Genomic DNA, 14,193 nt, shown 5'->3' on the forward strand with positions numbered 1-14,193 from the left:
TTCCAAGTCGGTATCAAGTCCAGAGGCTGCTCCGTAGCGTTTTTGTAGGTGTGATTCTGTAGTTCCTCTTACGAAGGCATAGTTTTGACCCACAATTAGCCACCCTTAATTTGTTTTTCTATTTTGTTTCTTTGTGTAGGCTAATTGGCTAATTAAACAAAAACATTATTCCGCTTTAATATTTTGATTATAACATATTAATTGCAATCAGATTTAAGTAAAAAACTGTTATTGAATTCAAATGAATGCGCGCTTAATCCCCAGTGCTGTAAATTGACGATGTATAGTGTTGTAAAATCTTTTTATTTTGTTTGTTATTAACCGGCTTCTTCAAATCAGAATAGCTTAAAATAAAATTTAAAAATTTAACAATTCCCTTTACCCAGGCAACTTTAATCTCAACCACCCAGTTACATCCCATTATCTATATCTGAAGAGCTGCTTATCTCTTAGATACTTATGACCCCGCGCAATATTTGAAAGATTAGATAACACGACGCACATGGCTCATCTCACACTTAATTTATTTGATCTTTCAGCGCTGCTGTAAAAAGCGCGAAGGAACGGAAAAAACAAAAACACAAACATGCGTACATACAATTAGCCCTAAGAATGATGCAAGCGGGTTACTTGACTATGTATACTGGAGAGTGATTACATACATATTGGGAGTGGAGTATATGGGTATTGCGTCTTCCCCTAACGAGTCTTCTAATGCTATTGCATAATGTGGCTAATAGTGATACTCCTTCTAGTCCTGCTTTTTTTGTGCGGCTGTCTTTTTGTTCGTTGACGTGTTAGAGGCAGGTACCGATGCAGGAGCCTCGATAGCTCCGTTGGGAGTTTGTCCCTCTAGCTTCTTGGTGGCTTGCAGCTGCTCCATCTCGCCAGAGAAACCGAACTCATTCACTCGCTTGAGATCAACGCGGTACTGCCAGCGCTGGTACAGAAACACAAAAAAGATAATGTCGTCGCGGAAGCACCCCAGCCGGTACATGGTGGGCATCTTTATGACGAACGCAAAGATGTCGTCAATGAAGGTATTGAGGAACTTGTAGGTCATCATGCGCCACGGCATGTGGGCCACCGATTTAAGTTTGTAGTTGATGAACAGCTGCGGTGTCATTAGGATAAAGCCAAATGTCAACAGGTAGCCGTAAAGCATATTAAGCACAAACGAGTACCAGCCCTTATGCTCGTTGTAGATGAGGGAGTAGACAAAGTAAGCCACTAGCAGCGGGAAGCAGGCCCAGCCCAGGTACTTAAAGGCCAATTTGTCGTAGTCTTTGGTGGAGCTCTCTGAGTAGGAGCCCTTGTCTTGAAAGCTTATTCGCGGGAACACGCCTAGCAGCTTCTGGCCATGGTCATAATTTACGTCCACCACCTTGTGAATCTTCCACACCTCGATGCCTAGGCCCACGAAGCAGGATATGCGAATCATGAAATTCGTCTCGTTGTCCAGTACGTACAGCAGAATGATAAGGGACTGGAAGACCCCAAAGAACACGGACCGTACGGACAGTCCTTCTAATGACTTGCGGTTATTCCAAAACTGGATGTCGTTTTTGAAGGCCAGCAGCTCGAACACCGAGTGCAGGATAGACACGGCCACCGTTATACCAAGCAAATATATGTTCGTGTCTAATAGCGTTTCCTTCAAAGAGTCCTGGTCCTCATCGCTCTCCTCCGGCTGGCTGGCGGCCATCAGCTCACCGAGCATGTTGCCGGCCCATTTGTTTTTCATCTGCTTGGCGGCATACAACTGCCATTTAAACATGCCAAGCGGTTGGAACGTTAGGTGAAGCTCAAGTTCGGGAGTAGTTTCATTGATGGGTTGGTACTCTCGCTGCAGGTTCCAGTAATCGTTAACGAAAACAATGGGCAGATAAGTCTTTCCTCCATCAACGAACTTCACGTACTCGTCGAGTGGCGGCGGCACCGATCCTTGGGCCCAGTTTGTTTGGTCCACCACCAAGTTAACGGTGAGATTGGGATGCCAGTGGGAGACAATAGTGTCCTTAAGATTAGCGTGCTTCAGCTCGTGTTCTAGTTTCTCTTTTTCGCTAGCCAGGAGATTATAGTTTCGGTTGACGCGCAGCTTCTTAAACTTGTTCAGCTGATGGTGCTGGTGGCCCATATGCCCGTTGGTCGCATAGTGTGGGGATTTGGGATCGGGACTCTTTCCAGAACGCGTCACGAATGCATGCAGGTAAACACTACCGTTGTTCATTAGATGCTGACTTGTCTTTAGTTTTAGACTGTGTGTATAGATGCCATCGCCGTTGGCGCCTGAGATCCAATCTCCATAAGTAAGGTCCTCCTGAAGCCAAAGAAGATTCGCCTTCTGCTGAAAGTTAACTACATCTGGATGTTCCGATAACCACACGTGCAGGTCAAAGTTCGTTCCATTCTCGAAGTAATTCCACGCCGTAATTTTGGGACCGGCATTGGTCACGCTTTTGTCCTGTGAGGTGGCATCAGGAGCAGGACGCCGGAAGAAAGAACTCACGAAGTAGATGATCAGAGCGCGCAGGATCAGGGACTTAGTCATCGCAAAGAATGACTCCATGCGGGTGGGCTGATTTTGAGGGGGCTGCTGCTGACCTTCAGCGCCGCCCGCATTTTTGTTGGCCAGCTCAGCGTTCCCGTTCCCAGCAACCACCTAGAAAAATCACAAAACCAGGTCGGCATTTCAGGCAGTCGGGGGGGCAAAGATTGGATTCATTCCCGACTACTTACCGCTCCCTCCTCTGCGGGCAGCCCTTCACCTGCTTTCGACATGTTGTGTTTTTAAAGGTAATCCACGCTATCCCCTTTTTCCCTTTTTCCGCAAGTCTTGCGCTCCAGTTGCCCAAATAGTTGAAAACAGTGTGCCCGTATCTCGAAAGTAAATATAATCATCCGGTTTTTAAATATGTACTTTTTACACCATCAACACATATTACTTCGTGACACTCGATATTGTGCCGATAATATTTTACCGATGTTATTTAGTAGGTTTTCTTGTTGAAACTTAATGGCTGTTGTTGTAACCTTTTCGTTGTTTTCTTTACAAAGTGATGAAGGCAAACACTTGACAAATATCGCCTGTGTACTCACGCCAGTGCCCTTTAAATTTCAGTATTTATTTCAAGTCTGAGCGGTATATTTTAAGTGCCAAGCGGCGGGCACACTTTCTTTTCTCTTGTGAATAGCATTTGGTTGCACGTTTCTTCTGGTAAGTTACTAAAATAAAGAAAAAATACGTGAAAAAACCCGAAGGCATGGCAGCAAACTGTTATCCTATAATAAAGTGATGTGTTTGTAAATGAGAAATGCGTAAAACCGAGGCTGAAGATCCTAGCTGACATTCCTACAATGGGAAACATGCCAGAGGGTCGGACCTAACCTCGAAGCCGCGCCACACAAACAAGAAATGTGATGCTTTCGGAACAAAGTATTCTTGAAAATCTCAGTAGGTCTTACTACAGTATTGTGCTTTGCAGCGAAGCCGCCACCATGCAAATCTTCGTTAAAACCCTTACCGGCAAGACCATTACCTTGGAGGTGGAACCTTCGGACACCATCGAGAATGTGAAGGCCAAGATTCAGGATAAGGAGGGAATCCCCCCAGATCAGCAGCGTCTCATCTTCGCCGGCAAACAGCTGGAGGATGGACGCACCCTGTCCGACTACAACATCCAGAAGGAGTCGACCCTCCACTTGGTGCTTCGCCTGCGTGGTGGTATTATTGAGCCCTCGCTGAGAATCCTGGCCCAGAAGTACAACTGCGACAAGATGATCTGCCGCAAGTGCTACGCCCGCCTGCACCCGCGTGCCACCAACTGCCGTAAGAAGAAGTGCGGACACACCAACAATCTGCGCCCCAAGAAGAAGTTGAAGTAGATGCTGATCCGACGATCCCAGCTGGTCTTTCTATCGACAAGTCCATGGTTAACCATCTAAGTAAATATATGTACATTTTGTGAAATCACATCTCTTGAAATGTATTGTATTTGCTAGCAAGGCACAGCTATTTACACCGTGTATGTTTATGTTATGTTTTTGTTCTGGTCTCGTCTGTGCAGAACGAGTTTCAAAGTCTCCAGGAAGCTCTTATACAGAAGTTAGCTGGCCTCTCCGAGATGGGAGCTGGTTATTGAGCTACTTTTCAGGTTCTGCTAGCTACCAGGAAGCGGGCGAGCCACCGCAAGTAATTGATATTCCATATGCCTGCTCCACGAAACCCTTGCGGTCTGGTCTGCGAAAGTTGGCAGAAGAGGATTGGAGCTCTGGCTGCGGATGGCCACGGATGGATGCAGACCTTTTTAGCCAAAACCACTTATAGTACAGTTAATTGGTTTCATTGACCGCTAAAAGCGGCGCGTACTTGCCGGCGCATTGGGCAATTTTGCTGCCAATTGCAAACTTTGTTGACCATCTTGGCCATTTCTAGCACTTGGTGGGCCAACGACCAGCTTTTTTATGAATTCCTTTATAACCCAAAGGCTAGGATCTCGGTTTCTTGTCGCTACCTGCTAATGGTCCATACTGTTCCTGATAACATGCGGGGAACGAAGAACGGCTGCAGACTCGGCATTAATTACGGTCAACATTAATTAAAAGCAAGAAAGGAATGTAGATTCGACAAGCTGAATGATACGTATCCTTGTGGATACAAAGACTTGGATGTTTTCCATCGTCTGCTATTCATAATGAAGTTGTATGTCGTCCGTTTTTATAAAATGTAGATAGTAATTTAATAGTAGTTAAAAATAAGTCTGAAAAGTTATAATTATGATTGCTGATGAGGGTGACCCAGGCAGATGTCCCAGGACGAGAACGGGATAGTGGTTGTGCTGGACAGCGCTTTTTTACCTGTAGGGCACAAACGATGAAACAGCGGATCAAATTAAGTTGTAAACTGTTAATGACCGTGGCCCTAATGAAAATAAAGGGAAAGGTGATGGGAAAAGCAGCCTAAGCTGGCCAGAGTTTAAATCGCTGTGTCACACAAAAGCTGACGCAGTGTTTTTTTTTAAAGTTAGATGTGGTGTTATAATTGTAAATAGGTAAAATTTTTCGTTGATAAAATATATATATTCATAGTAGCAAAAAGTATAAATTGTAATTGTGATAGGATACCATAAAAAAGTAGAGTATGAAAAAACCTTGCAAATTTCGGTATCACTGTGAAGCCATATCGTTTTTAATTTTTTCAACGCTTGAGGGCGGACACCCGCCGCCCCTTTAAGTTTGAGCTTTGTCTTCTAATCCCAAAAAATAATCATGTTGGCCTCCGCCTTCGATGTTGTGTGGGTAGAAACTTTTATGGCCCGGTCGCAGTTTACATTACAGATGTGACCAGAATAATTAAGAGTGGGTTCGAGTGACCCGAATGCCCCCATCCGGGATGCCTCCACTGGTCTGACACTGGAAACGTTTTGGGTGTAGATCCTGGCTACCATTAGCATTGCCGAGCAGGAACAACTACTTGAACCCTAACTGTCTCCGCCCTTTTTTTTTCATCTCAACCCACTTCATAGCGAAAAGTGCTCATTAAAAATTAAACGTTTTTCGAGGCTTCCTTGGCGGCTTCCTTGTTTCTATGTGTTGTTGGAGATTGCGTGAGTTATGACTGCCGCTGGTGCTACAAAGTCAACTCCTCTGAGCCTGGATAGTTTTCCAATTCCCGCTTGCTGCAGAGGAAAGTGATTCCACCTTCTCCAACCATCAGTAAGTTTTTCTAAAATATGCACTCCGCGGCTTGGAATTTGGATTGAGATGGAGCGGACCCACTGGCTTAGTGGGAGTAAAACATTTTTTCCGTCGGAAAGAATTTTCAATTTGAAATAAATTTCTGCCTCTGCTGGGGCATTTGTTTGCCTGCTCTGCCTTGCTCTTATCCGTGCTACTGCATCTTTTGCGGAGCGCTTTCTTCCTTTCTTTGGACTCGCCATGTGTCCTGCCAACGTAAAAGAACGGTTCCAGGGCAGGACCATCCCAGATAAGGGAAACAGGCAAACGTTAATAAATTGGGCGCTAGTATGTATTAAATCCCAATGGTAATGATTTTGAAGGCGCTAGCGGAAAGGAGTGCGAGTCCAGGCTATTCAACTGAGATGTCAGAAATACACACGCAATAAGGAAATATAAATTGCTTCGGCGTACACAGATAAATAAAAAGCGTAAAGTCATCGAAAAAATATGAATTTCTAAATTGCAAAAGATAATGTGGAATGTGGGCAAATTTATTGTTTTTGATAAACTTGAAGGGCTAATAATTAGTTGGATAAATGTACACTTTCTTCTTTTGAGATAAATAATCTCTAATTCAACCTAATGGAAGGGCTCCAATGGGTTAGGTATATTTTTATTTTAAAGAGAAAACCCCATGTTTTTCTCAGTGTGCGTATACGAATTCGAGCGAGAACTGTAAAGGCAGTGCGTGTAATTTAATATGCATAAATCGATACTTGGCTGCCTTCTTATTCTTACTACCCCTTACTACCTCCACCAAGATATGTGAATGAGATTGGCTGCAGACTTCTGCTCCCCACCTTCCATCGATATCCCATCCCCTTTGTCTTTTGTGTTGTTTGTGTTCTATTTTGAGCGCAAAATTGTTATTTGTTTTTACGTATTCTCAGCCTTCTTCCGATAGAATGGCGGGAGCTTTGCATATCTACAGTTTATGGCTCTCATACAGTTAACATTTTCCCATAGATAAGCACTTCTGGCACCACCATTTGCCGTCTCTGTCTCTCGTTGAATCGCAAATAATATGAAAAGTAATTTTATTCAATTTCAATTGTGTCCGTAGGGAGTGCGGAGGGTGTGCGGAGGGTGCAGGGCGGATAAATGGCCGGAAGTAAATGCTCACGATTTCATATGCCCGATATGAGCGGAAGCTTCTAGGAGTAGGCAGATACCCAGATACAGATATGTACGTACATATGGACGGGATGGGCAATCGGTTAGGCGACATATTGATTTCCTTGATAAATACTTTATAAAAATACACTCAAGTGCCGCCCTTCGCTAGCTCCAAGTGGGTGGAAACAATCCAATTGTAAAATTCTGATTTTCTGCGGGGTCGCGCGAAGTCATCCTGACATTTTAAAGGCACTGCCGACTTAAGTTAAGCGCTTAACCCAGTTACAAGCCCAAATCTATTTGCATTATCCACAATATTATTTCTATAACTATTTGAGGGTAAACAGAGTAAACTTTTTTTTCCTGTTGAGCTTTTGCTGTTTTCCAACGTTTGCATCCTGAGTTCCCTGCACCCTTTTCAGTAATTTTCCTAAGCAATGTGGTTTCTGAGGACCTGTTGTATAGGTGGTAAATAGAATCAGTTCCCCGAGCAACTTTTTTTCACTTTCCAAAACTCAAGTAAAAACTTAGTCAGGGGTGCCACAGCGATAAAAGCATAACTCAAATCAAATATTCTCGAATGTCTCTCTGGCTTGCTGTCCTTCCTGCCACTTCACCTCCGTTTGCTTCCTTTCAGACCGAGTTGTGGCACTTTGCACAATTTCGAGTCATTAAAAATGCAAACGGCTTATTGGCCAGACAGAACAGACTTTGACCAGTCCATCTCTCTTCGCCTCCCACTTCAAGTGGTCGTGTCCCTGTTGACTCCCTCAAGACTGTTGTGTATGTACGCACAGTTTGGGTAACTTTGCTGTATTTTAAAAATATTGACACGTAAAGTTTGCGAATCACCAAACAAATTACTTCATCAATTTTACAAAACAACAGAAATTTACGATCTTTTAAAAGTTTCCTGCAAAGCTAGCAAAGATAATCTCCAAAAAACACGGAAGGTAATGTGCGTCCAGAAACCCTATAGATCTATAGGCAGCTTCTTTATTAAAAAAGTGAAGGGTCCGAAAAAATGTTTAACTTATCCAAATATTATTTGAATTTATTTTGTTTTATTGGGTTTTCCTTTTTCACAGTTTTAAGTAATCATCTTCATCGTTCCCAGCAGGAGGGAACTTTATTTGAGTGTAGCTGCCTTTGGACTCGCTCCAGATTCCTGCAGAGGTTCAAGACCGAGAAGATGGTGGTGGTGTAGTCTCGAGCCAGAGAGAGGCATAACAAAAGCCAGCATCAAAAAAGTTTGCAACAAATTGCTTGTGCTCCCAAACACACACAAATACGGGTGCTTGAGAAATAGAGAAACCAGGGACATGCGCTGGAACTTGTTAATTTTGACCATCTGTATCGACAGTAAACTGCCTTTCCGGGCTCCTTCCTTGCTCCTGCGTTAGACCAGGCCAAGGCAGTCGACCTTCCCAGCTGCGGGCCTGCTCTGAAAAGTGCTACTTTTGCATAAATTAAATCTGGCAGATAGTCAGTTTGCAGATTTAAGGTATAAAAATACATGTATAGGGGGAGCCTTCACAGGTGTCCTTGTGCACAATGGAACTTTCTCTGGGAAAGCAAGAATGGATGCAGTTCGATGCATTAAAAGCGCATTCCTAATTTACGGTGCGCTTTGTCCCTTGCGGAAAGGCTGAGAACATCCTTGCTTCACCTCCAATCTCCCACAGCAGTAAAAACTTCTAGCTCCTATGCTTTGTAACTCACAACTGCTCTGCATATCAAATGTGATTTTTTAGGATTGTGGGCCAAGCATAGAAAAAAGCCCCCGCTCTACTGGTCTGACTGTGGTTGTTGGTTCAAGAAGCAAGTGTATTTTTTCAGATTTTGATTAAATATTATATTCTACATTACTTCTAATACTGGTTTTCCAACTCTTTTTTCTTGTATGTTGTTTTTTTTTTTTAAACTGCGTGATAAGATTACCTTTATATGTAGACTTTTTTTCTCTGTACCTCCAATTGATGTTCCAGAAAATTGTCAACTGACTCGCCGATGTCCCTGACAAGTGGCTCATTGATTCTTAGCACTTTGTGCCGAGCTCCATCGACACTTGTAGTAGCTGGGGAAGGGGCAGGCGAACGGGTAATATGTGTCAGCCACTTCGCTGTTTACAGCTATGCACCTAATTATTCATGCAATTATGCGCCCCGACTGGCGTTCATCGATTTCCCAATTGGAGGTGCCCGTTCCCGGCTAGGACTTCCAAGCAGCCTGCAACCCTTCGATTACCATTGCTCCCTGAGGAATGACGTTCCAGCGCAAGTTTGTAAATTTCATGCATTTCTGAATAATGTCCACAGTTAGGCGACAAACATTTGCCCAAAGTTTCGCAACTTGCTGTGCTAGCTGCATTGTTTTAGTTTTGTGCAAACGCTCCAAGGTGGACCGTCCACCATCTGCATCCTAGTGGAGGTCCACTATGTGTTAGCTGCCAGGCTGGGACACTAAATAATTGGCTCTTCCCTAGCTGCCCTTAATTTAGGTTCATGCCATAAGTGCATCTCACCCATCCCTGCCATATGTAAAAAAGTTAGTTTTCTTTTCAGAAAAGAAAACTAAACAAGCGAAGCTAAGCCACGATACAATGCCATTTAGCCAAATAGACATTCCTTTTGTCCTAACCTTCGCAACAGTGCAAATTAAGTTATCTATGGCACTGCACATGATCCAACGACCTCCAACCTCTGATCCCATTGTGATGTACTTAGCAAGCATGTCAGGCAACACATAATTATATTGCACGCATTTGAGCGATAACCTAATCCTTAGCTCGTTCAAATGCTCGCTGCAAGTTGGGCTTACTCACATTTGACTTTGATGTAATGCGAAACTAAATAAAAACAAAAGGGAAGCTAGCTTCGGCAAGCCGAAGGCTATATACCCTTGCAGTCAAAACTGAATCTTTTAATTAACCAAACGCACAAAAATAACCCAGTTTGTTAATTCGCACACTTAATCTTTGACAGATATAGGATTCAGTATGGCGATCGTTATCAAGGGTACCCCCTGCAAGGGTATAAAATCAGGAAGTGGACGGGGAACTCCTACTAACCAGCTGGTTTTCTCCCTCCACCACTCGCTAGCCGTTTAATTAGGAAAGTTAATGAGAGCCGCAAAAGACAAAGTTTCCGACTGGGCAACTTTAGGGCATAAAGTGACAAGTTCGATCTAACGAGGCGTGAATTTTAACACAATAATTATTAGCAGTCAGGCGGTCCCAAAAAAAAGCTTGCAACGTTGGTTTTTTTAGGACTTCGTAGAATTGTGTTCTGTCCCCTATGCTTGTTGCCACGGCCCGCTTTTAAAACAGCTGCAACCTGACACTGCAAAGTTCACAAGCAAAAACCACAGTACACTACATGGCGGACAAGCTTATATAAATTTGAAACGTAAATTGCGTCTGGCCACTTATCTTAATTAACTTAACTTAGTCTGAGGCATTACTCCAGTGGAAGAAGTATGCAGCAACAAAAGCAGTGAAAGCTGAAATGCAGCGCCCACAAAATGTCTACCTAGAAGTCATTTATGTGGTGGATCGACGAATGAGGGGGAATGTTGTGTCGCTAAATTTATTATTGCCTTGCATTGAACCTTAGTAAAATGATGTCCCAAGTCTATGTACAATTTGGGAATTTCCACATTTATCATGTTCAGTTCTATTATTATCAGCTTTGGCTCAAGTCTAGTTGTTTGGGCTGACTTAGACTTTTTGGGAGCACTAACAACATTCTCCCGTATAGCGATGTGTCTTATGTTGGAAAATAAAATAATTGCTAATGTTCGTAGTGACAAAACTTAAATTCGCATGACAAAAAACTAAAATTTGTCAAGTCGTCTGCAACTTTTTGTGTTGAAGCTGTGGTTCTTGGTGAGCACAACGATTATATAACTAATTTACCGAAATGCCACTTTGTTGCCAACAGCTTCAGAGGCGCACAGGGCAGAAAAAAACTTTTCAATTACCACGCAACGGCAATTTCCGGTCATAGTCCTGACGGCGGTTTTCTCCGCCTCCGCATCGTTTCCCGCCCCCCTCGCTGAGCTTAACAGGTGGACGACAGTTTGGATAAACGAGGTCGTAAAAAACGCATTTAATGTGTTTTTGATGACATGTCAAGTTGGCCCCACCCACCAACTAAGGACAGCACCTGCGGCAGCATCCGTGAAAGCAGCCGGAAGGGACCTCCATTTTTTACAGTTCAAATTTGTTTTGTTTCCCCATTCTGCTCAGGAGCACTTCCCCAGCAAGGAGCCAGCATATTTGCGGCCGCATTGTGTCGGGACATTGCAAATATCTTCCTTACCATTAACAATGCTTGTTTGCTTGACCCTGCACACACATGGACACACGGAAGTGCGTGTACAACATAGCTAAGCACTTAGAAGGAAGAATAGTGCTATGCGTATTACGTATACGACTAGCTTCCATTCCCAATAGAAAGCGGGGCAAACAGACTAGGCAGAAACCATCTCAAGAGTTGGCGAAAATGTGAAAAATTCAAACCTCGAAGGGTCCTCTAAGTGCAGATTGTGCACGTGAGCTGAAATATTAATAAACTCCCTCCGCAGTCCTGATAGAGGCATGATAGAGGCGTCCAACGGACCCGACACTTTTAGCCTTTTTCCTTTATATGCTAAGTAGTGGGAATGTGTTGGTAAATGCGTTTGATAGACTGCAAGGGACATGGGAGCGCCCCTTTTTGTGTACTTTAGGCGCACACTCGGCGACATCAGTAATTAAAGAACATGTATAGGCAAGCCAAACCTCGCAAATCTACCCAATGTATTGTCGTAACTCAAAATGAAAATCGAGTTAGAGTTTGCATTTTTCTAAATATATTAAGTTTTCTTATGCATAAAGACGTGAAAACCCAATGCCGCTTTGTTAGGCATACGCAACGTGCGCTAAAACTAAGACAAGTGATTTTTAACTTATAAAAGTCTGTGTTAAAAGAATTTTTGCGGTCTTGGAGTCCTCTCTCTATCCAGCCTTTAACTAAGACTTATCCACACCTTTTGCTAAAAAGTTTCTTTGTTCTAAATAAAAAAGAAAACGGGCCGGGGAGACTAGAACAAGGTCGATTAGAGTCGAGCAAGACGAAAGTTTTGCTTTGCTTTACGCTCAATAATAATGTCCACCTAATACCATCGGGGAAGTGGGATGGGATCGCATCGTGTGGCTGCCAAAAAACTGAAGCAAAGTTTCTTCAACCGGAAATTAATTGTCCTGACCGCAATTTCCAATGTCCTTAAAGACCAGTCAGCAAACTTCAAAGCAGAACAAAGCGACCAACTAAAACAAAAGGCGGCCAAGAAAAATGGTCAAAGAACAAGCAAGAGTACAAGGGTAAAATGTTTGAGTTCTTAAAGCAAAAGTCGGATGGGCAGCCCCAAAATTTTTGACAAGCACGAGCAGATAAGCTCCTGGAGAACTGTCCTTATCCCAGCTCCTCATCCCCAATTTCTCTCCTCCTCGACAAGAAGACGATGTCGTCGGGGACAACAAAATGCGCTGCTAAGCATATTAACTCAAAAATGCACAAAAGCAAAACAGAAAGTGGCCAAGACGGCCAAAACTCGTCCAGACAGCCGAGGAGCCCCCAGATAAGATGGTAGCCGGCTGAAACATGTAAATGACTGCCGGGGGTGGAGCGAAGTGGCTTGCCGCTGTCACGCGGCAAGATGGGGGACTCAGACAGCGCCATGGAAAGGTTTCAGTACACAGTGCAAAACAGCCTTTTATTTTAGTTGAGCTCTCATTTACGACTAATGTACGTCTGACTATGACGCAAGCACCTTTTTAGTTTTAACTTGAAGCTTAGAAAACGAATCAAATGTTACCAATGTTATCAATTGGCTACGGAGTCAGCTAGCTACGAAAACAACTACTTCGAGTATTTCTGTCAATGTAAATAAATTTCTATTCTTGACTGGTACAATTTATTCTAAGTACCCTGAGGGGATTACGATTGCCTACCTAGGAGTGATCGAACTCTGGTTCAGATAGATCTTGTCTGCCGTGTAGCTACCAGAACGACACGGTGCCTTGCTGGCATTTACACAGCCGAGTAATAAAACCCAAAAGCTATGCAAACATTATTATGCGCTGCTACACGGCCCCGCCTGCTGTCTTCCTGTCAGTACATCAAGAGTTTATGAGATGGCAGGTTGACCCAATCCGGGGATTGACGTCGTGACCAGCACCTTCCTGTCAGAATACTTGCATGACTTCGCCGAGGGAGCTGAGATACTTTCTGCTCAGGAATCTGGAGTCCAGACACTCCGGCGACTGTTGACAGGACTAAGCAGCTTATAAAGATGCACGGTTTTATACGCGGCAGATTACTCGGGAGTCGGCCTTCAAGAGAGTCTAGGCATTTATATTTGGGCTTGCGACGGACCAAACTTAAACAAGGAAAATTAGTTTCACTAATTTCATGTTGTAAGTTAAGTAATTGATTATGTAATGTCATTAGTTCTTACCTTTTCCCGTAAGTCGGCTAAGACTTGAATCCTGATACCACTTTGCGTCCGCTCATTTGTATTTCCTCCTGTTTATTGTTTATACTATAGTACCTTATGAGAGTAGAAAAGGGGAAACTGGAAACTGGCACATTGCGCCATCTCCTTGGCATCCGGTTCGGTCCTTCTATCGTCTGCTTTGGCTGCAATCGTGCAATTTTAGTTTCAATTGAATTGAAACAATATTTTTCTTTTCCGTTTCCGCTCTGCCGCTTGTGCTATTTTCCCAAGCTGCTTTCTCTGTGAGATGCCCCGAAAAATATATCTATTTTGGTTGGCTGCTGGGTGAGTTTATATCGCGTGCTTGGCTTCAGTCAGTTGGAACACCACCCATCCACCTGCAAGCGGTCGGTTCTCTTACCTTTCAAGAGCGAAATGCATCAGGGGAGTCTTGCTGAAGGAACAGGCAGACCGCAAACAAGGAAAGGATACGAAGCAACGTAACGAAAAAATTTATAGAATGCGAAAGTAAAGCGGGTTTACTGTATTTTTCATGGCTTTGCTGGCTCTGCCCGGTTTTTCTTCTTTCTTTGACATAGCAGACTCACCAGACGAAAGCTTGTATATCCAGGCCAGAGAAGATGCGCACATTGGGTAGACCAAATGCAGAAATTCAATAAAAACAGCCCTGCAAAATCAGACTTTTAGAAGCCTTCCTTCAACCTTTCAAGGCTGCAAAAGCGCAGCTAAAAAAGCCGCTCGTGGTCACAAATAAAGAATTTGTGATTTGGAAAATTAAATTTTTCGCTGAATGCACACTGATGCTCCGTAATAAAATTAGGGTTTTTCGAAATCGTT

At 43.5% G+C, this 14,193-nt stretch overlaps 2 protein-coding genes across 3 annotated transcripts; one reads left to right on the top strand and one right to left on the bottom strand.

Moving 5' to 3' along the window:
• Window positions 1-507: 507 nt before the first annotated feature.
• Window positions 508-2,884, bottom strand: LOC108091522 (cleft lip and palate transmembrane protein 1). The gene is made up of 2 exons (XM_017190783.2): window positions 2,740-2,884; window positions 508-2,662 (listed from the first exon to the last, which is right to left on the bottom strand). The coding sequence occupies exons 1-2, from the start codon at window positions 2,779-2,781 to the stop codon at window positions 752-754; spliced, it is 1,953 nt and encodes a 650-aa protein (XP_017046272.1). The 5' UTR covers window positions 2,782-2,884; the 3' UTR covers window positions 508-751.
• A 212-nt stretch (window positions 2,885-3,096) lies between these two features.
• LOC108091523 (ubiquitin-60S ribosomal protein L40) lies at window positions 3,097-4,015 on the top strand. 2 transcript variants are annotated; one of them, XM_017190784.2, is made up of 2 exons: window positions 3,097-3,217; window positions 3,486-4,015. In XM_017190784.2, exon 2 carries the CDS (start codon window positions 3,499-3,501, stop codon window positions 3,883-3,885), a length of 387 nt encoding a protein of 128 aa, XP_017046273.1. In that variant the 5' UTR covers window positions 3,097-3,217; window positions 3,486-3,498; the 3' UTR covers window positions 3,886-4,015. The 2 variants fall into 2 exon arrangements, with proteins under 2 accessions (XP_017046273.1, XP_017046274.1); XM_017190785.2 differs by having other exon boundaries at window positions 3,137-3,217; window positions 3,491-4,015.
• Window positions 4,016-14,193: the final 10,178 nt, after the last annotated feature.

This window comes from Drosophila ficusphila, unplaced genomic scaffold (genome assembly GCF_018152265.1).
Source record: "Drosophila ficusphila isolate 14025-0441.05 unplaced genomic scaffold, ASM1815226v1 contig_412, whole genome shotgun sequence".
NCBI lineage: Eukaryota > Metazoa > Arthropoda > Insecta > Diptera > Drosophilidae > Drosophila > Drosophila ficusphila.